This window comes from Ambystoma mexicanum, chromosome 2p (assembly GCF_040938575.1).
Source record: "Ambystoma mexicanum isolate Mex_15411 chromosome 2p, UKY_AmexF1_1, whole genome shotgun sequence".
Lineage (NCBI taxonomy): Eukaryota > Metazoa > Chordata > Amphibia > Caudata > Ambystomatidae > Ambystoma > Ambystoma mexicanum.
The window spans coordinates 1399636641-1399658578 of NC_090923.1; the positions used below are offsets into that span (position 1 = coordinate 1399636641).

Here is a 21938-nt window from a genome sequence, read left to right on the forward strand (position 1 = left end):
CTTTTGGAAACCTGGAGAAGAGTGAAGTTGAAGGGTTTCAGGTGTCTGGTGGGTATGCACTTGCAGATTCTAGATTGAAGTTTGGCCTCACCTGAGTAATGAAGACCTTTCAGAAAACAGCTTTGAATGTCATTCAAACATCCATGATCATAAAATTGAGAGCCTCCAGTGCAAGTACGGTTTGATCTTCCAGCTAGAGTTTGAATTGTAGTCTTTCTGCTTTCTTTTCATTACAAGTAGCTCACTACATGGATGAGGCTTAGTTACAGTAGGTTTTGTTTGTGGATATGTGGTAGCACAGGTTCGAGTATTTAGTGAGTTGCTAGAGGGTGCATGTAAGCTTTGAAGAGATGTGGCAGAGTGTTGAACATTTGATCACTGTAGGCAAACTGAAGGGTTGAGAGAAAATTATCTTGTCTTCTTGGGAAGGAAAGTTTTAATCCAGAAGAGTACATTCTAAAAGATGAGTAGTGGACAGAATGGAATACCCTATGTAAGCAAAATTATCTGTACAACTAAGGCCTGCATAGAGTTCTCCTAGAATGAGCTTAATTTGATGCAAGTCAGTGGTGGAAGGGTTTTTTTTCCGAAACCAATGCTGGCGTAGACTTTAGAGAAACCAACCTTTATCTCACCTGCTTAGTTTCCACAAAATGCAGAAACTCTCTGTGGTAGAGTGACTGAGCAGTGTGGCTTAATCTTGGGAGTGGGTAACACGGGCGTAGGGTATACATTGTACACGAAAAAGACCAAGTAAAAGTGTGTTCACACAAGGTATACTGAAAGAAAGTACATACCTTTTGCGTTATTGCAAGGCATAGTTCAGCACAGCAACCAATTTAGAGATATGAACAATTTAGGATTAGTATAAATGTGATGTATGTGCTATAAGGGTGCAGAATGAGAGGGGCAAGACACAGGTGGCATGTTTGTTTGGGCTATAGACTTTTATTTGCACAAACGGAAAGGAGCAGAAAGGAAAAGGGGTTAGGGAAAGGCCTAAGTATCTCCAACTATTATGAGGGGTTGTCTGCCTCAACAAAAGATTACTATGCACCTGGTCAGGATGTCCGTGAAGCAAAAATGTCCACTGTTCAGTAGTGCAAGGGACGTAAATGGGTTAAATCTAAATAAATGTAAAAGGGGTGTCTTCTTAATTCCAGAAGGAGGCCTCTCCCATTCTGTATACTGATGTTAGAATGGATTTCTATACTTTGGCCTGGTGGACAGATGTTTAGGAGGCCAACCTTGTTAGATGAACGGGGCACACTTCTGGGAAGATAGCCAGACAGTAGGTTGGAGAGCAGTAAAGCCTAAATCTCATGAGTAGTCAGGGTGATCAGGGGTCTCCAATGAGCACACAATGTGAAACCCCAAGAATTACAATTAGACCATAGTATACGAACATAGACTGTTTATTATAGGCCTAATAACACAAATGAATACTGAAATGCAAGCAAAACTCCACACAAGCAACACGCTATGTAATATATATATTCACTGGAGTCAGCGCAAGAAATGTTGTATCTCCACCAATACCTGCAAAGGAAAAGGGTGAATAACTTTGATCGCACCAACAGTCTTCAGAGTTGGTAACACTAACTTTATAAGTCCAGCCCTAAAATGAATGGAGCCTTATGCTCAATGCACATGTAAAAGTGCCTGGTCGTGCCTTAAGTTCCCAAGTACTTCTTAGGGAGCAGGAAAAAGTTAGGGGAAGAATTAGTAAGGGGTGAAACGGATTCCAAGAGGCAGGAGAGGATCTGCTACGATGAACAAAGCTGTTCCCAACTTTCAGTAGGGCTTTAGGAAGCGGATGCTACCTATGCCAAAGAGAAGACCAAAATTAACCTTCAATGCGTAAATGCGTTTGGATGAACAAAGGGCCAACGGTAAGTGACTTCACTACTCACCGCTCTTAGCTTGGCTTTGGTTTAAACATGGCAGGTCTAGAGGGGGTCGTCGCAGGTTCGATATCCCGCCATTGGTTCGGCTTCCAGATGTACAGGCGCTGTGGGTGCGGATATCGGTCCGATTAGGGACAAGAGCTGTAACTCTTGATTTGAATGAAGAAAACACTGATGCAGCAGGTCTCGGGCACAGGAAGTAACGCAGGAAAGACGCCTTCAACAACGGTCACTGCTGCGTGGACACCCAACGCTCGCGGTATGAAGCAGCCTCCAATTCCGCGACCCAAGTGTGCTGAGACTATGTCGTTTGGCAGAAGGGTGCTCTGTTGGATAAGCTGGATAAACTGTGATTTCAAACAGGTCTTCTGAGATCAAGTGCAAAGCAGGGCTACACCAGGACAGCGACGGTATTCGGTTGCCAGCCATCTTCATTCAGTGTGTCTCAGGATCGTTTCTGTTCTGCTCGGCTATTCAAGATACTTTGTTCCGTCTGCAGGTCGGTTCTGACCTGTTGATGTTCATCTGGAATTAATGCAGGACCCCCTCATATCCACAGTGGGGCGCATGCCTGCACCTGGCCCACCAATGAGAAGATCTGCTCCACGCATGCACGCAAGCAGTAATCCAATTGGGGACCACTGGGGTTCTCATGCACACCAGACACTCCGGCACCAGTAGTGTGGGTTGAGACCCGACAATCCCAGCCCACTTCCTGGGTACCCACACACGTGACCTACAGTCACCTGCCAAAGAAACAGCTTTCACAGGCAGCTGCATGCCCAAATAAGGAAATCCTGGCCCTGGAAGAGCCTGAGGAAGGCCAAGAGACAAAATGACAAAAGGAACAGACAAAAGACCCCTTGGCACAGCCACGCTAGACACTAGCCACAGTCATGAGCCAAATGCAGTAAACACAGTTTGGCTCGGTAAAAAGTTACACAAATTCAAGAAAAAGTTACTGCTGCCTCCATTGCTCCAAGGCACATTGTACAATCACCAAAAATTCCTTAGAGTGTGTCTCGGGCCAAAAAACACACAGACACCATTGCGCTGTACCAGGTACCAAAGTCGTGTGTTAAGAGAAACAAAGTTTCTCAGTACTGACAGCCTGAAGGACATGTCAGTTTATCCATAACAATGACTGAAAGCCCAGTGGAGTGCAGCTGAAGGCTGTGCTGCAATGTAAAATGGCAGGTTAGTATACAGAAACAAATGCAAAAAGTTTGGGGTTCCATGGACTATGGGGGAAAAGTTGCTTCTAGAGAAATCTTTTCTAACAACTGATACCAAAGCGCAGTTCTTGATGTCAAAGAGTATAAATAGTTCAGTGTTCACAAAATCAGCCAATTTAAAGATAACCCCGTTCCCCGCTCTCCTTGGCTAATCTCTTCCTGGGATCACTGTAGATTTTTTCAGTAGCGTATCAAGTCTGGTTTACTCGCCTGCCAGACTTGCTTGATTTCCATACTTTTTACCTTTTTATTATTTTTGTTTGTATTGAGGTGGGTCCTCAACCCTTCTCTCTTTCCTTCTCTTTTTCCTTCTCTTTCCTTCTCTTTTTTTCCCTGTGGTCGGTTTTCACTGGTCTGGCTTCCAGTGTCTCTGCCACCGATCTTGTCCATCTCGCTAAAACCTCTCAGGTCCCTGTGGCAATCTGCGTCCCAGCCTCCAATCTTTGTGTTCTTCTGTATGGGAACAGCGTCTCCTACCTTGCTCCTCCAGGGCTGGTTGCTTGACCACTGACTGTCCTTCTTCCTTTGAGCAGCTGTACTGCGCTGGTTGGTTTCCGCAATGGGCTTTTGCCTCCTTGCTTCTTCATCTTCACAGTGATATTCTGCATCAGGCTTGGGTGAGTCTCCCTCGTCCTAGTCTTTTTAAGGATATCCTCTGCTAAACTATAACAGTGTGTGGAGGATCAGAGGGACGGGAGTGGGGGATAAGGAAGGGGTGTGTGAATATTGCATTCTCCCAGGGCCATTGTCACCAGTTCCATGAAGAGTTTCCTTCCCCACGATATTCACTCGCTGAGTACCGCCCACAGGGGGAATACCGCATAGCGTCCATGAAGAAAAAAATCGACCAGTCTGGAATGCTCAATCCCAACTGTACATCTTAACATTGACCTTGCTGTTCATACCTATTCCATCTCATAAATCGACTCACCTCCATCCTTGTTTCAAATGGGCATCCCAACAGAGGCAGCTGTCCCAGATGACTCAAAGAATACTCCAACTCCCAGGCATGGTACAAGAGTTTTTATTGAACGTTTTACCAGGATGGTAGGGCCAGCCCCCTCTCACGCTAGTCTAAAAGCACCAATCCTTTCCTACTCTCCAGGTCATTATAGACTGGCTGTTTCTGCCTGTTGTCTCAGTTGTGACTTGGCTAAGAGGGTGGCCCTAAAGGTCCATGTCATGTGTCTAAGCTCCCTCCGGGACTTCCTAGACTGTCCGTACTATATCAATTTTAGTTGACTAAACTGGATTATACAGTGTGCATTTCAGACACACTCCTGACTCTTATCTTCTTTCTAGCATGCCCACCTGTTCCTCTACCCCACTGTCTTTACTCTTCGACTCCCACCTTGACTCCTTTTTAATCCCTGCGTCTTCCTCCTCTGTCCCTCTGATGGCTCCCACTCTTTCTACTACTCTTTTCCACCCTTTCATGTTAATGCTCCCTGTTGCACACCACAGCTCCCTCGTGCACACACTACCATTCCAGCCCACATTTCCACCAGTCACACGCCTTTCGCTAGCCACTTCCCACTCAATCCCTCCTAACAATCTCACTCACTAGCTTTGTACACACCCTCCCTGCGCAGTACCACATTCTCTCTCCATCCAAAGCCTCACCTTTTCCAAAAATAGTCTGCACAGTACAGTAAACTGTACTTCCTTCTCCTGGTTTCTTGGTCTGCTACCTCCTCGTCCTGTGATCTCAGCCGAACAACCCATGCCTTCCTGTCCCCACTTTACTACTTCCCCTCCTTCTCCCATGGATTTATCTTTACTTGTTTCCTCGAACCCTGCCTCCCTGTCTGTGAATTGTTACATACAGTGAAATGCATTTAAAGTGGTCTAAACCCACCCACTTTCCGTGCATAGGCTCACCAGAGTGTGATCATGAGGGTCCACTATAGCGATTGTTCAAGTTAGTTTGACCTTTCCCCTAAGTCATAGGGCGTTATTTCTGAGAGCTGCTTTGTGGCATTGGGAAAGGTGACTGATTTCATGTCTCTGTCCTCTGTGTGGGTTTCAGAGCTTTGCATCCGCGTTGACACTAGTGAAACTGCAGACAGCTGCCCGGTTTGGTTTCCCTCTGCTGCTCTGTTGATTCGGCTCTGCTGCAAGGCTCTCTGCTTGTGGAGGCTCTGATGAGTTATTTCTTGTTTTCACTGTGAGGTCTGCTGGGGGGTGTCTGTGGGAAGAAATTTGAAACTGGCTAGCGTCGGGGGTTACAACTTCAGCTATGCAGTGTGGCCACATGGTACCGCTCAATATGGTAAGCCAGAACAAGGACTTGGACCATATGATATAGGCTTCATGACTTTGATATACAACGTAAAGAAAATTGCTCACTAACCATATTGGTAGAGGGAGATTCCCTGCCTAACAACCTAAACTACATTGCTCATCAGTGTTCAAATGCAAATAGTCCTCTGTCCAAACCGATCAGCTAACTGGCCCTACCACTTAACAAAACGTTACTTAAACAGTTGGAGTACCTTGTACTCTGGACTTCTTGGAAAAAGTCTCCAGATATTCCAGGGATCAAATGTTTTAATCGTTTTAACAGTTCTTTCTTTATATATACAGTTCTTATCAATCATTTCATGGTTCCCAAAGTTCTCTACAACTTCACACAGCACAGAATGTCGTAAATTCCATAGAAAACAAGAGTTTTTAGGTGGACAGATATTCCCCTGGTACCTCTTCTCCATGTATGTGGGCTTCTTATCACATTCAGAAACGGGGTGCCTCTATGCTTCCAATTTATTGGCTTGTCATTTCTTTCCTGACGATAGATTGGTTCTCTTGGCTTTGTGGTTTGAATATGCCTCCTTTTCACTTGCTCTACTTTCCAAGTCTCTCTAGGGCCTGGGCAACCTGCATACATTTTATCTTGAAGGGTATGCTCCAGGTAACGTGGGACTCTACAGGGAGGTTCCCCACTGCTCTTAGCTCTTCTATGGATACAAGCGGTTGTTACTTTCCACACGTCTGGACGTTCTCGCTCCCCACTGGGAACGAAGAAGTTGCTTTGTTCAGTTTACACGGATCAGTGCAGTATTCTAATCTGCTGCATGAGCGAAGGAGTTGTCTGCTCTCTGCCCCATGTCTCGTCTGCTGTTTGTGGGCTCGTGGTCCACCTCGTTCATGGCGTAGTCGCGCCTTCAGGTACGGGTCGGCGTGCTTCACTGTTTCTTTGATCTTTCCCCACTGTGGATCGGTACAGCAGCACCTTCACCCATGCTTGCTTCCTTCTGCACCTCTGCTGGCAGCCCTTCACCGCCCCTCGATGTTGCTACGTCAGAGCCTTGCCTCTGCGTGTGCTCTCTCTTCCTCCACTCCAGTGTCACCGGCTCTTTATTCTTGTAGCTGAAATGAGAGCAGATGGAATCTTCATCACAGGATTTTAAACTCATAGAAAGTTCCTTTAAAGTAAAAGACGTAGTGGTTTCGTCCACATCAGCTACTCCCATGTAAGCAGATTTTCTGTAGGGAGTGCCACATGGAAATGAGAGTCCTTGTCCCCTAGAGTGGAGTCGCTCTCAGTGAGGTCCTGCTTTCCCAAACCCCTAGGTAGGGTATTGCTTAGCGGACTCCCCTCAAAATGGAGTGGCAACCCCTACGGAAGAAGGGACGAAGTCTCCAGATTCATCACATCCCATATCAGACACTTGGTGAGGGGACAGGAACTGGGGCCCCTTCTCAACTGTCACTGTCCCCTCCTGGGGAAGTAATGGCTCTGGCTTCCACCATTGTAGGCCTCCCACACCGTCTTGAGGGGAGTTATCCCCTCGTGACCGGATCAGGTTACTGACCTTGTCACACAGTACCAATGTGCAAAAAATAAACCTTATGTATGCTCTTTCGTAATTATATGATTTGGTATTTATAACACGCCTTTACACAAGTGTTTCTAGGCGCCAATGAGTCCCTTCCATGAAACACCATTGTACTAATCAAGTTAATATTTTGTATATTTCTCCACAAAAGGTAACCCCTCAACCTCCAAAATACATTGTGACTCATTTAACAAATGCATCAGTGTTTACTTCTTGAGTGTCCCAGGCCCTAAGCAGCTATACACCCTTGGTGGAGGAAGCAAGAGTAGGGGGAATTATGGCCTCTTCCACACTGGTCTACACACACAATTTCTGGGTTGCTTTTTGAAAATAGCATCTGCTTCCACACTGATACCAGGCAAAATCTAATCAGTGTTCTATCAACATCATGTTCAGCTCATAACACATTAGGATGTTAATAGTATTGATTTAAACATTTGTAGTCTAATTTTTTTAAAGGTTTTAAATATCTAGGAATGAAGGAGGGCTCAACCCTGAAACAAAAGCTCATTACAATACCTGTATATTAATTGATGCAACCGTGAGTAATAAAGAATTTCAAGTTTAAAATGGCACAGGCGTGACAAAAATGTTAGGTTACTAGATAAAGAAAAGGGGAAATGAATGGATGAGGTTTCTTTTGATAAAAATCAGTTAATTCTGTAATTTCGCACCACAGGAATCCGGCTCGCACCTTATTTTACTGCGGCACCCAATGTAGATTTAGCTTTTCACCGACAGAAGCTGTGATTGCTTTTTGTAGTGTGAGCTGAACTTCCCTCTACTTGAAAGAGTGTGCAGTGGCAGACGCTAGTCCTCTAGAAAGCAATTCTTCTCCATTTTGATCATCTGTTGGAAGGCTGCAGATTCTCTGGTTGTCCAGTTACGCAAATCAACCTCTGTATGATATGATATTTTATTTGTATCTCGCTCATACACAGGTGTTTCAGAGCGCGACTAGGCAAGGGAGGGGAACAGGGGAGAAACAACACAACAAAACAACGATCTTACTAGGCCCAGTGACATTGAGAATGTACAAGTACATGGGAAAGGGAAAAGGGGAAAAAGTGCATGGAAGGGGGAGAGTCGAAAGTAAGTAGCAAAGGAGAGCAGATAAATCGTAAATAAAATAACTAGGAAATGGAGGCAATAAACAGTGGTAGTGCAGCCAGCAAGTGGCAAGTGCTGTGTTTAAGGCAGCAGACTGGATAAGTCTGATAAGTGCAAAAAAGAAGGAACAAAAAAAATGCAAGGGGTGGCCAGGAGGGTGGCAGGGTGAGTAGGTACGTGGGCCCAGGGAACAGAGGGTGGCCACGTGCACAGTGCCAAGAGAGAGCAGATCAGCAGGGGAGAGGGGGAGCGAAGGCAGAAGCAAAGAGGAAGGTCTTGAGGTGCTTCCGGAACCGGAGATGATTCTCCTCAAGTTTTAGAGTGGCAGGGCGCTGTTCCAGAGGGAGGCCCCAGCCGAAGACGGAGATCTACCCCCAGCTCGTTTCTTTGATAAACGACTGACCCTGAGGGAGTTGGAGGTAGAGGAGTGAAGAGCTCGAGAGGGGAGGTATTTGCGGAGGAATAGCTGAAGGTATTTTGGACCCAGGCCCCAGAAAGCCTTGTGGACAAGGCAGAGGGTTTTGAATGATAGATGTCCGGTAAAAAGATACCATCCCTGTCCCCTGGGCCCCACTGGTCCTAACACAATGAACATGATTATGTGTATATGCAAGGCGCTGCAAATTCATACAGCAATCACTCTATCATTCACATGAGCATCCATCACCATACACTCACTCATAACGCATCCATACACATGTTTAAATAAAAACAATGAACATAAACGTACCTTCTGCATTGGCCTGTGTGTGGGTGCTGAAACGGCCTGCTCCAGCTGCTCTGTCCGTATGTGCGAGGAGGCGCAGGAGCTCCCCCTCGGACATACAGACATGCAGTGCCCCAGCCAGCATTTCCAATGAGCTATGCAATGCTGGCTAAGCAAAACGCCCCAGCACTTGCATGGCTCAGTGAGCATGTGCGGCTGGGGAACTAAACTGAACTGTCAAAGGGAAACAGTGTTTCCCTTTACAGTTCAGCCAGCCCAGGAGCACTCCATTAGCTGGATAAAGCAGCTGAGGGAGTGCTCACGGTTTCACTGGGCTGGCTCCTTAGCTCCTCCATAATGGGTGAGGGGCCACTGGGTGGGCGCCTCTTGCCATTATGGATGAGCCGCCAGGCTCGGACAGGCCTATAGGGCAATGCCTGTACCAAAAATGTAAAATGCTAGTTTGGGCCAATCAAAATGGGCCACCATTTTGGCCAATGTGGACCATTTTGATGAGTTACTTAACTATGCAGTTAGTAATGTTGACCATTGTTGCTGAATATATCACAATTTACTTAAATTTTAACACAAAGCACCCCTTTGGGTACTATTGAAACAGTGGGCTTCATAACTACTCTGGCGGTAGCTGTGCCGGTAAAACCGGCACAGCTGCCACTGGAGTTGCATCCGGGTCTGGCACCCGCGAATGGGCAATTACTAGGTCATGCCGAGTTAGGCGGACATGATAATTGCCCTTTCGAAGGTGCCGGTAGATCCCCATTCCCATTTGAGCCCCATATGGCTCAAATGGGAATGGGGAGCTCGGATGCACCGGCACCGTTAATAACGGTGCTGGTGCATCCGACGAGCTGAGGTCAGACCTGGCGGGGGCTGTCAAGCACCCACGAGCACAACTCTTACTAGGGCGGAACGGTAGCAACGGTGCCGGTAGCTTACCAGCACCGTTGTTACTGGTCCGCCATAGTAGTAATGAGGCCCAGTCTGTGACTAAAGGAATGAATATCCATTTACAACTGTGGGCCACTTTTTCATTGTTGCCTGAGACAGTTTCATGCTTCAGCCCGCCCATGTGGGCCACCCCTGCCCATTTCTTCCAATCTAAAATAAAAAAAAAAAAAAAAATCTTTTTTCATGCTGAGCTCTCAGGGCCCCCCTGGGATGCACCCGCGGACCCCTAAGGGGTCGCGACCCACAGTTCAAAAGCACTTCTGAATCGTAAATGTACAGTTCACAGATGAAGGGTAATTCAGGAGAAATTTGCAAAAACCAATGTATCAAAGTACCAGTTAAGTATCAGCCAAATAACAGTTAAAAAAACAGAATCCAATTGATCAGCAAAGCAGAATTCAGTAACCAGGCGAGAAAAGCAGGAAGCAAAGGGAAGGATCAAAAGCCCAAGGAACTCTCTTTAATCGGAAGCTCTTGTGCAACGAAATGTGAGCCCTTTAGTACTTCCGGGCTGGGCGTTATCCCTGATGACATGCAAGTTGTGTGTATGCAACGCAGGCTTGCTCCACGTAACCATAGGGGCAGATACAGAACGTGGAGCACTGGGGCGGGTCCCTCTAAGGCTGCGACGCTCTGAGGCGCCATGACAACTGCCGGGGACACGGGAGAAGCCCTGCAGGTCTTCTCCGCTTCAGTAAATGACAGCTGGACACCTGAGCCCTAACAGAATGATGGCCTCGAATATCTGCTCAAGAGTTCCTGAATGTTGTGGAGGCTTAGAGACCAAACAGCCGTATCATGTCCCTTATGTTGAGTCTGAGAGACCTGGTGCTACAAAGCCCCCCTGACAGAGGTGTCCGAGCCAAGAGTTGGCTGTGTGCTGAAAGGAAAAATTGGAGGACCCAAAAGGGCGAAATGACAAACTAGTCTCCCCCACCTGGAGCCATGCTCTTATAGCATCCAGTGGTGGGGAGAGAATGAGAGTGCACACTAACGTAGCAGGAACTCCAGACCTTGTCCTATGTTATAGGGACCATGGGAAAAGGATGATTTACTGCGCCGAATTCTGGCGGGTGCAGTGAAAAATACATACACGGAATAGTCTGTGCTTCTTCTGGCTACGGAAGCATTCTCGCTAGTAGGCCGTAGTGCAATATTCTTATTAGTTAACCTTATTAGTAGATATTGCATGGGCCATGACATAAATCTCAGTTGCTATTGAATATTATAGCTAGTAACACAACATCCCTGAATACAACGAAACACCAAACCCCACCAAGGGCACCCTACAAAAGAACATGGAAGGCAAAGAAAGCCTGGGATAGAGCAGAAAGTTCTACCATGTCTTCTGAGCCTATGGCAGCAGCCGTACCTACCAGACAAACAACTAGTATCATTTTATTTCCACAATGCATACAACCCCTTAGCAAGTTAAACAATTTACTTCTTGGCAGTCAGTTAAGATAACGTAAGAGATGCAGGTCAATACCTCCCACCTAGGTCAGGTTCCTACTCTGAGATAGTCCTGGTATGCCCACCCCTCTCCTCTGCAACTCCCTCCAGCTAAGGCGATGCCAGTCACATCCACTATGCATCATACGTACACCTCATGTTCCTCTGCACACTAAGAAGAAATTAGCTTGTGCACAGAGTGCTGCTGAAAGTAACTGATGCACTTAATAGTCACCATCCTCCATGCATCCTGGTTGTTACTGTTCACTGGAAAACATCCAATGCACTGCCTTTGTACACTTTGTGTGGTATTTTTCCCTAGATTCTTATCGAATAAGTTAAAACACTGGGCACTTGTGAACATGTGGGAGTTCCCCCAGAATATGGTTTGAAACAATTTTCTAAGGTTAACAATGTACTGGGAACGTGCTATGGAGAGTAAACTTGAGAAAGCTGCCCTTTTTTCTTCTGAGACCAGTTATTTTGAGCACAAAGATAGTGGACTCTTGAATAGTATTTGACTGATGTGGAAACAAGGTGGATGATTTCTTGTTTGCACAACGTTTAGATTTGTCCAGTTTCCCCTATGCATGCTCATACAACACTAGAACGGGAGGAAATTACGCTGTTATTTTGTCAGTCATATCCTGCCTTGGGATGTGCTAGCTTAAAACTTTATTAAAATCACTAGACATGATTTTTGTTTAGTGCCTTGCCTATATGAAATCAACAGCTGAAGTGGTGTTAGGTGTCAGTGTATATGCACGGGGCCTGGAACCAGAAACATTGTATTATGACTAGGGCCTGTTAGTATTCAGGGTTTTGTCCCTTTTTTTAAATATTTTTTTCTATCGCCTTGTGCAGTAGGGACCCCAGCCAGCCCATAAGACTGGGGGTTTCCCAACAGCACTTTAAGATGAGTAGCAGCATACTTGAGATGGTAGATATGTATAGGTGGCGCTTGCCGCAATCTTACTACTAAGCATAAGCAAGCCTATTGATTTCTGTGCTTCTTGCAGTTACCGTGCATATGTACACGGTTAAACTAATTGAATATCTTCACCGTGCTTATGGCGTAATTTTCTGATATTTTGACATCAATTTCTTCATTTTAGGATCAGGATGTCACTTATCCATGGTGTTTAGTCTCTTTTCATCGTTCTCGGGTCGTTATATCTTCTATATGTGAGTCAGTCCAGGCTCTTATGATGTCATCTTAGCTTCTCAGGGTATTACATTCTGACAATCGTCATTCTGTCTCACTTGTCGATATGGTTTTCTCAATGGGTACCTTACTGTGCAGGTTTTCTTAGGTGTCGGTACTTCAATAGGTGCTGTTATTCTGATAGCCCCACTACGGCTCTCTGCTGGTTTATTTGCTCATCATACGTCACATATTTTGGTGTGAATGTTCCTGGTACTTCAAAATGGGCGGTAGGAGTGCGAATTGTGCTTGGTACCTCCTCTACAGTCTGTTTCCCCATGGGGATTAGGTTTTTGAGTTGTATGGGATGTCTTTATTATGTTCTATTATTGCATTTTTGTTTGCTTGGTTATGTTTTATTCTGTGAATTACATATTGTTTGTGAGCTGTAGTAGAAGAGATGAAATTGAATTTGTTTTACTTGTGATGACTTGACCTTCGAACGAGGGTTCCCCATATTAGGTGGTTAGCTATGCTATATCACTGTAAAATGTCGAAATACAGAGAGATGAACCCCACCATCTACCCACATGTTTCTGTGGGAAACAGGTGGTGTCTGCGTATTTCTGGAGAGTATTATATCTGTGAATCTAAAATGTATTTTGTAAAAAAAAATGCTTTATTTCCCCAGGTCCTAGAGATTTACTTAGAGAATTTCCACAACCGAAAGATTTGCTGCACAGCGTCATTGGGAGAGCTCTAGGCACCTCTTCACCAAAGGAAAATCTTGTGTACATACACACCAATAATGGTAACCAGAAGGTGGGTGTTTGGATAAACGGGTTTCTGTCAGTATGGTGGGTGTAGAAGTGGTCATCACTTAAATCCGGTTACTGTGCTTTTGATGCAGCTATTTGAACTGATGTTTTTGCCGTGGCTGTTTTTGACAATGTTGTTTTTTTTTAATGTCTTTTTTGTCTCTTTTTTACATCAGTTGTGTGCTTGAGATGGGGGACATGGGGTGGTGGGTTGGTTGAGGGAACCCCCCATTAAAAAAATAAAAGCCATGATTAAATCACATGCAACCCTTAAAGCAAATGGCATGGGTTTATTCTGGCAGGAAGCAGATGGGAGGACGTCTATAGTCTCCCATACAAAGGTGCATGGAGGTTTCTAGTGAAAATCTGAGGTACGTTACGGATGGTATCCATCCCTATGACTACTCAATAAGATCTCTATTACATTGGTGAGTGAGAAAAGCAGTCATATTGGTACCCCAGAGCACATGGGAGTTTCTTGGAGAAAGTGAAGTGACGAAGTGAAGTCACCACAAAATGTGAAGCGTTCTTGTAGATTGGGCCCAATGACATTTTGAGGCTTTTGAAAATGAAGCGAGGGAAGAGACGGTTAAGTTAATAGAAGGTACACAGACTTTTGTCTATTGGAATTTGTGAAGAAAATCTAACTAATGCACACCAGTTAAAGAATGGTTATTCACATTGTACTGCCTTACTTAACCCTCCCAACCCTCTTCCTGTAACTTTATTACAGAAAATGGACTCCCTTACATTGTTGACAGAACATCTAGGCGGTTATTCTTTGAGGCCCCAACAAACCAAGCACTAAAAGTGTGTGGGGTAAATATACCCCTACTGTCCTTACTCTTGTAACTCTGGAAATACCTCCCAAGAGCTGAATCAAGTATTGCCGTCTCCCCAAGTTAGAATGTTAACTTTTCGCAAATTATAATGTTCTTGACTATCGAATACCAATTAAGGTCTGGTGCATTTAGATTCCTTCAGAACCCTGCTGTCACTTGTCTTGCAGGCAACCATAGCTGGATAGCACACTGCAGGTTAAAGTATGCACCCTTGTTTGCGATCCTTCCCACACACTCGTTTAGAGGTTTTGGGACATTTAAGCCTGATATCTCCTTAAACTCCCGAATGATTTCATCCCTTGATCTAGGTAATTTTTGTCATTGTTTCTAAACATGGAGGAATGCCTCCGTCTCACGCAGACCCCCAACTCAACCCAGACTCGCCAATTGAAACATGTTTGTTTGCTCTGGATCATGCAGCATTTGTAAACCATTTAAATGATTAACCTTTACTTTGGATGCTGTTTGATGCTCTACTTACCCCAAACCACATAAATCCCAAGAGCCTTGCAGAGGTCCTTCCTTACGGCATTCATATAACTGAGGTGTCCTCCTGGAATAAGGAAACAGTCTGTGTGTATTCTGATAGAATTATGTCTTTTTAAGACCTGGGGAAGCAGGCACACGTTTTTCAAAATGTACAAGGACTGTGGTTGCCTGCTTCATCATATCGTTTTCCAGAATCCAAGAGTGATCTGTAGGTAGTACATAATCTCTGATTCACTCTCGCCAAAGATGAGTTGATGGATTTCTTGTTTTCACTTTATAAACCTCTTTTGCTTGTAGGTAGATGTCAGACATGGGACAGGGGGATCTGCCTGGGCAAAAGCTAAAGCCAGTCCTCTCCCGTAAGTGGTACTTGGGGGCTGGTCGGTCCCTGAAATTCCCTCTCCTGCCTTAAATTTTAATGTGGGTGCCACCCTCTGTCACACGATGCCTCCCAGTACTGTTTCTGTCCAGAGTTCTCTTTTGTCTTTTTAGGAGACATCCCAGAATGCACCTGTGTGTAACCAAGAAAAACCGATTGGATCCAGGGGAGTGGAATAGACAACAGAAATGGAATGGGAGTTTTCTTGCCACATAGATATGCGACACTGAACACTGTTAGGAAAGATTTCAATTGTGTGCAATTTTTTCCCCATTCACGGATCATCGCCCACCCACCCCCCAAACTTTTTGATTTTGTGTGGCTATCTTAACATGACTTTTTCCAGTGGAGCCCAGCCTTCAGCGGAACTACCCTGGGCTTTTCCTCACGTGTTATGGGGACACTGACAAGTCCTTCTGTTTCCCTTAGTCTTTGACTATGTCACCATTTCTTGGTAACTTTTTAACAGTGCACAAGGTACCTTCCAGTACCGTGCGCTGGGGCCCCTTTTTGTTTTATGGCCCTAGACTCCCTTGAAGGATTTTTTTGGTGATGGTAAGAGTGTGCCTGGGATGAACTGGTAGCAGCAGTTAGTTTTCATAATGTTTTACTTCTTTTTACTGAGTTAAACCGCGTTTGGATCAAGAATGTGGCCAGGTCCGAAAATGGCCGAGCCTCAAAATCTTTTGTTCTGTCCCATGGCCATTTTGTCCCTTGCCTTCACCCAGGTAGAGTAACCCAGGTTTTCCTTATCTGAGCATGGAGCCTCCCGCGAAAACTGATCTCTTTCGAGGGCTTCTGCCTGTCACATATGTGTGCCCAGGAGGAGGGCTGGGACAGTCTTGACCCAATCCACACTACTGGTGCCAGGATGTCTGGAGGGCCTGAATGACTCGGACCACTGTGGGCCGTGATTGGTCCACGTCTTGGATGCCAGCAGGAGAGCAGATCTTCTATTGGAAGTACTCGATTTTGGCACAAAGCTAATCTTGGACAAGAGAAGGGTTTCTGCAGCCATTCCACGTCGATCACCTGTGTTCTCACCAAACTATAGGAGTAGTCAAGTCTCCTACACGAAGATGCAGACTTGTGAAACCGCTGGAGACGCTTTGCAAGGTTTTGGCACCCTTTGCCCTCTGCTGTCCTGTTGGACCCCTGCTTTCTTCAATCAAGAAGGCCTGCCAAACCGTGTTGCCCCTTTGGAATAGTGGCAACGAACTACTCTCTGCCACATGCTTACCCACCGAACGAGCTCCTTCAGGCCATCCAGCAAACTTTCCAGCTCTATCTCAGGGTAACCTGCAGCACACCACCATCTCGAGTACTCACTCGAGACTTGGAACATTGCTTGCTTGTGGTACCGTGCATTCTCCCGCCAAGTTTCTCAGGCCTAGCTCCTCTGGGTCCTGAATTAGGAGAGTGCGTAACACTTTCCGCATCCACAATTCCAGCATCACTACCTGGTGGCGACGGTCGCTATAGTTCCCCTGCTGTTCTGCTCTCCTGTGCCCTGAAGCCAGCCGCACTGGAATGTTCTTCATACCTCCTTCGGAAAGCTGAGAAAAGGCACAGAGCACCGCAAAACTGCAGGACTCAAACCTACTAGTGACCTCGACTAAACTGGCAAAGTTTTGTCTGGACTGTGCCGAGGGCTAGTGAGTACTTGCATAACTTACCGGCGCCCCCCTGGCACAGCCGATCGTTTTTACGCACGAGTATCCCTTAAAGGTAATCAAACTTGTCTGAGTTAGCCTGCACTCCCTAGCTATTTTCCCCTTTTGAACACTGCTTTGCCGCCAAGGGCAGCGCCTATTCGAATAGTGGCAACCAATTATTCATCACCTCAAGCCCCTTCCTGACTTGCTACAGCCACTATGAAAAGACCTGCTTTTTGGTCATCTGCGCGATTGTGCTTTTTTACTCACAACTGTGCTGTTGAGCATACGGCTCCCCACTTCTTACAGTTGGACTCGAAAGTTAAGGCACAAACTCTGAAGAATTACCTAATGCCATTTGTGTGCTAACTTAACCTTCTCTTCACAGGTTGTGGTTATGCCTTGTAGCTGAAATTGCATTAGGAGCTGTATGTGTATAAAGCAGCAGAAGCACGACCTGCTTACAACGCGTTTCACGCTCATCTGTATATATATTGTATAGTTTAAGGATTTGTGTGATAACTGTCTTTCTCATTGCTAAAGTTACTTGTGTCTATTTGGTCGAAAATAAATCTATAGATATTTTACACTTGTCTAAGTGTAATTTATGGTTTGTTACTGTGTGTGTTCATTGTGGGCTTCCGATCACTCTCACCCCTTCACCCCTCCTCAGACTTGGTCTTGACCGCCTGCCAATCTGCCTAAATTGATCTGGCTTGCCCAGAAAGTTCCCCTGTGGCACCAAACCGAGGGTGGCCTCCTAAACGTCTGCCCACCAGGTCATAGTTTAGAAATCCATCTTAACACTGCCAACCCCAGGTACATGGTGGGGCAGCAGAAAACAAACTGAGTGTGAAGACACTGCAGGGTAGATCCAAAAATCTTCCCCAAACCAAACGAAGTAAAATGTGTTGGTACATGAATAAAGACGCAAGAAAAAAGGATTAGCCCGAGCACCATTCTGCTACCCTACAACTAGAGATTGAAAAGGCACAGGCAGGGCTAGTAGGATTTTTTAAGTTGACCATTTTTGTAACCTGGCCCCTGGGGGAAAAATAGCTGCAGATTGGCCAAAAGGGTCATGTGAGCACTGGAACCAATGGAAGGGAGGGGGAGTTAACACCAGTACAAAAGAGTTGATTAGAGACAGAGTTTGTGTTGTTTGGTTGATGTGCAGAGGCGTGGAGGTGGGCTGAGAGACCAGGCGGACTACGGGTGTTGGAGTAGTGCAGAGATGTTGGTTGCAGAGTTGGAGCACGGTACAGATGAAGCTCTGGTTGTGAGAGAGAGTGGTACTAGTTGTATGTAGTGGGGTGGGAGGGATTTGTTAAAGGGGGAGGAAGGATAGGGGGAACATAAAGAGGGTGTTAATTCATGAAGGGTGTTTAGTAGGAAGGTGTGAAGAGTGCAAGACGATAGTGGGAGCAGTGGAGGGGGCAAAGTGAAGCAGAAGGGGGGAGGTAGTTGGAAGAGAAGTAGTTGGAAGAAATAAGCGGCATGAGTCTGGTAAGATGAGCGCACAGAGCCCTAGCTAGGGGACTTGATATGGAAAGTGGTTAGAAGAGGGGTGTGTTGAGAGGAGGGAAGAGGTGATGAGAAGGGTGTGGGAGAAAGGCGAGGGGAATGGTGTAGGAGATGGGGAGGCTATTGCTGTGGTATGATATATGATATGGCATTTGTAACGCGCCTATACACAAGTGTTTCACCCCGAGGGGACGGGGGGGAGAAGGGTGTGGGAAAATAGAGTGTAGACATCGAGGGACAGAAGGGAAGAGAGCGAGATGAAGAATACTGAGAATATGAGAAAGGTAGAGCTGAGTAGGAATAGAGCAGTGTGTGAGGCAGAATTATTGAGTTTGGAGAGAAGAGAAGGAGGGAGCACATACATTAGTGAACTGTCCATTGTGTCGGTTACCGGCACAGGAAAACCTAATTTCCTATTGGGTAACCTGGGGAGCATAGGCGTTGCTAGGGCGGGTGGCTGAGGTGGCTATAGTGGGATATTATTAAGAAATTGCATTGTGAAACCTCAGCCTTTTCCCCACTATTCAGGACTATCAAATTTAAGTGTTTTTTTGTCTCCCATTTTTAATATTTCATTGTGACAGTAATGCCGATCTGTGGCTTGCCTCCTAGCATAGCACTCATCTAGCGAACCTCTACCACTATCTAAGCGCCTGTTACCCTGTCCAATTGTCAACTTGTTTTGTCTTTCTGTCTTGTCTGCTTGCACCTTGCCCTGTGTCCTTCCCTAGTGTTCTCCCCTTCCTCCTCCCAGTCCCTTCCCCATCTCCCCTCTCCCTACCTACTCTATGGTGCTCTGTCTCTCCTATCTCTTTTACTTGTTTTTATTGACATTTTGTGAAGACAGTAACCAATCGAAATAGAACAAAAAAAGTGAGAAAAAAACCCCAACTTCCCCTTAACCCCCCCCAGGAGCAGTATGATGAGTTTTGCCCCTTCACGCAGATATCGTACCGGCAGTATTAGTCATTAGATCCGCTTGGTATTGTTGATGAGAACCCTTGAGCGGTGCATCTTTCCTCGCATTCAAGGATCAGAGTCTTCCCGATGGAGAATAATACCAAGTAGTGACATGCTTTTAGGGCACCAGGCTCTGCGTGCCCCTTGCTTCAGAAAAGCTAGCAGGTATCGACCAGATCTTTGCTTCCCACTCATATTCGTGGGGGGGGGTCCTTCGACTTCCACCTGCGCGCCAGCACCAATGCTGCAGACATCATCATTAAGACATAGATTATGCGGGCCGATTTCGTGGGGAGATCCTCGAGCACCGGGCTTAAACCCAGCATATTGAGTCCCTTATTCCCTCCTCCCCTAGCACCCAGAACCTGATTGATAGCTTGCTGGATGTTGTCCCAGAATGCGTTCTCTCCTATCTCTCTTAACTGCTTTTCTATCTACTATCCTGCTCTCCTCACTAAATCTGGTAGGAAGAAGTTTAAAAAGGAGATCCTGGTCTCCAACCCAGGCCTCCCTATCGCTGACACCTATACCAGTGCCGCCTCCAGGCAAACTTTCACCGACATCCTCTTTGTCGTTCCCTCGCCAGACCTATGGACTCTACATATGGTCTCTGTACTCTATCCCTTCTCTTCCTCTCCCTTTTAATGGTGGCATTCGCTGGGAGGCCCACCTGGCCTCCTTCCACTCCTCCAAGGTCAGCCTTAATGTTTACTTGAATGGTACTGTCTTGGTCCAAGGCCCTCAAGCCATCCTTCTGCTCTTTTATAGTCTTCCTGTGCCTCATCAATTTCCTTTCTTCTCCTGCTGTCCCCTCTGTCACCTCTGTCCCCTCCACGGCTTCCTCACCACCCCCTGCTGTCTCCTCCTTGGCTACTTTGCCCTCTCCTCCTTCCTCTTCTGCCCCCTTCGGGCTGCTTCTACACCTCTGCAGGGCGTACCTCTGATTTGTACCCCTCTCAGAAGTCTTTCAAGGACAGCAACCTTCTCCATATTGCCTCTCTAAACTCTCGCTCAGCTGTCAAACGCTCCTCTGACATCTGCCGCCTCCTTGAGGAACTTGACCTCGATGTCCTCGGTCTCACCGAGACATGGTTCGCGGCCAGCTCTGTCGCAAGCTTTGACACTCTCCTCCCTGATGGCTACAAGATCCTCTCTGCGGCCAGATACAACTGTTCCAGAGGGGCTGTAGCCCTGATCTTCCCTAAGTGGATTCCTGCCTCTGTCATTCCTACGCAGGCCTACTCCTCTTTCAAATGCCTCGTCTGCAGGCTCTCTCCCTCTCCTGGCCATTCCCTTACTGTGGCTACCATCTATGGGCCACCTGGTCAGATCTCCTCCTTCCTCTCTGAGTTGGCGGACCTCTACTCTTCCCTCCTGGTCTCAACCACTCAACTCCTCCTTCTTGGAGACTTCAACATCCACCTGGATGCTTCCTGTCCTTCTACTGCACTCTTTCGTGACCTTTGCACTCTCTATTCTCCCCTCCAGTCCGACTCACTCTGCAGGGCACACTCTGGATGTTCTGATCTCTTCAGATCTTCCCCCTTCGCTCACTCTCACCACTCCTCTCTCCTGGAGCGATCACTTTCTCCTTTCCTCCCATCTCACTCTCTCTACCCCTCAGGCCAAACCAATTGCAGCACTGCCACCTACCTTCTCGGTATTCCGCCCCATGAAATATGTCATTTGAGGCTTTTGCCGCCACCTTCTCATCTCTCCCCCCCCCTGGGCTGACTCACACCCTGACACAGCCCTTTCCATGCTCCATTTTGCTATATCCGATACCCTCAATGTTCTTGCCCCTGTCATGAGGATCCGCTTGAAGCCCAAAGCCAAGTGCAACTCTTGGTATGACTCAGACCTAGTCACCCTTAAACGCAAGTGCAAGGTGGCTGAGAGGAAATGGCGTGCTTCCGGTACATCATCTGACAAACTGGCCTGCCGCCTGCTCCAAAGGCAATACCGGCTCTCTGCCCGCACTAAGAAGAGAGCCCACATCCAAGCCCGCGTCTCTGCGGCATCTTAAAACTCGGCCGAACTCTTTAAACTCTGCAAGGAGCTGGCCAATCCTGCCGCAGTCTCTACCTCTATACAGAATTAGGGCTACTCTGTAGCCACAGTGGTCTGCCCCGGGGTGGGTAACATACCAGTGGGGGGCAAAGTCTATAATCTCAACAGAACAAAGGTACTGTTATGTTTAGGGGTTAGCCAGTGTGAAATGTAAATGAATTAGAAATATTACACCCGGTCTAAACCCACATAACCTTAATGGTTATCAATTTGCATGTAAAAATACGTATTGGAACACTCCTAGACAATAAACAGATATTTACAGAGATTGATGTTAAAGAAATTTTTTTTTTATATCATAAAAAATTAAGTACATATAGTAAAAACCAACATGGAAAGACATGTGTAATCAAGAAAACGAACATTCATCTCCCATTTGACAATTGGCTATGAGAGCTTTCAAACAATCTAAGAAAATTGGAATCGGTACATCAAGGAAAGAACATGAATGTAAAGCAATTTCAATATTGACAAAAAGCCAGTTGTATATCACTGGGATACTTGATTGAATCTGCATGGCCCTGGCTTCTCATTTCAGTTCAAATACTCAGGACATCCTGGCCCCTCTTTCTCTCCCCCCTCCTCCTGCCTCTACCCCCTGCTCTTTCTCTGGCCCTTCTTCGGCTACCTCTCATCCCTCTTTCTCTACCTTTCCCCTGTTCTCCTCAGACGAGGTTTCTAGACTAGTCCGATCGATGAAAGTCTCTTCAAAACAGGTTCACCCCTGTTCCTCCAAAACCATCAAGGACCACATTGACTCCCTGACTCCTGCTCTGGCTGATTTCTTTAACCACTCCTTCGCCACTGGAGTCTTCCCCTGCCCTGAAGAACTCCCTTGT

At 46.3% G+C, this 21938-nt stretch overlaps 1 protein-coding gene across 3 annotated transcripts in view; it reads left to right on the top strand.

Moving 5' to 3' along the window:
• Positions 1-21938, top strand: part of DHX30 (DExH-box helicase 30) — a 1582523-nt gene that overhangs the window by 42386 nt on the left and 1518199 nt on the right. For 2 of the 3 annotated variants that reach the window (XM_069645844.1, XM_069645845.1), the window contains exon 2: positions 13054-13184. The exons of the other annotated variant lie outside the window; for it this stretch is intronic. In XM_069645844.1, coding sequence (XP_069501945.1) covers positions 13054-13184 — 131 coding nt within the window. The remainder of the gene's footprint in view (positions 1-13053; positions 13185-21938) is intronic. 3 annotated transcript variants of the gene reach the window in all.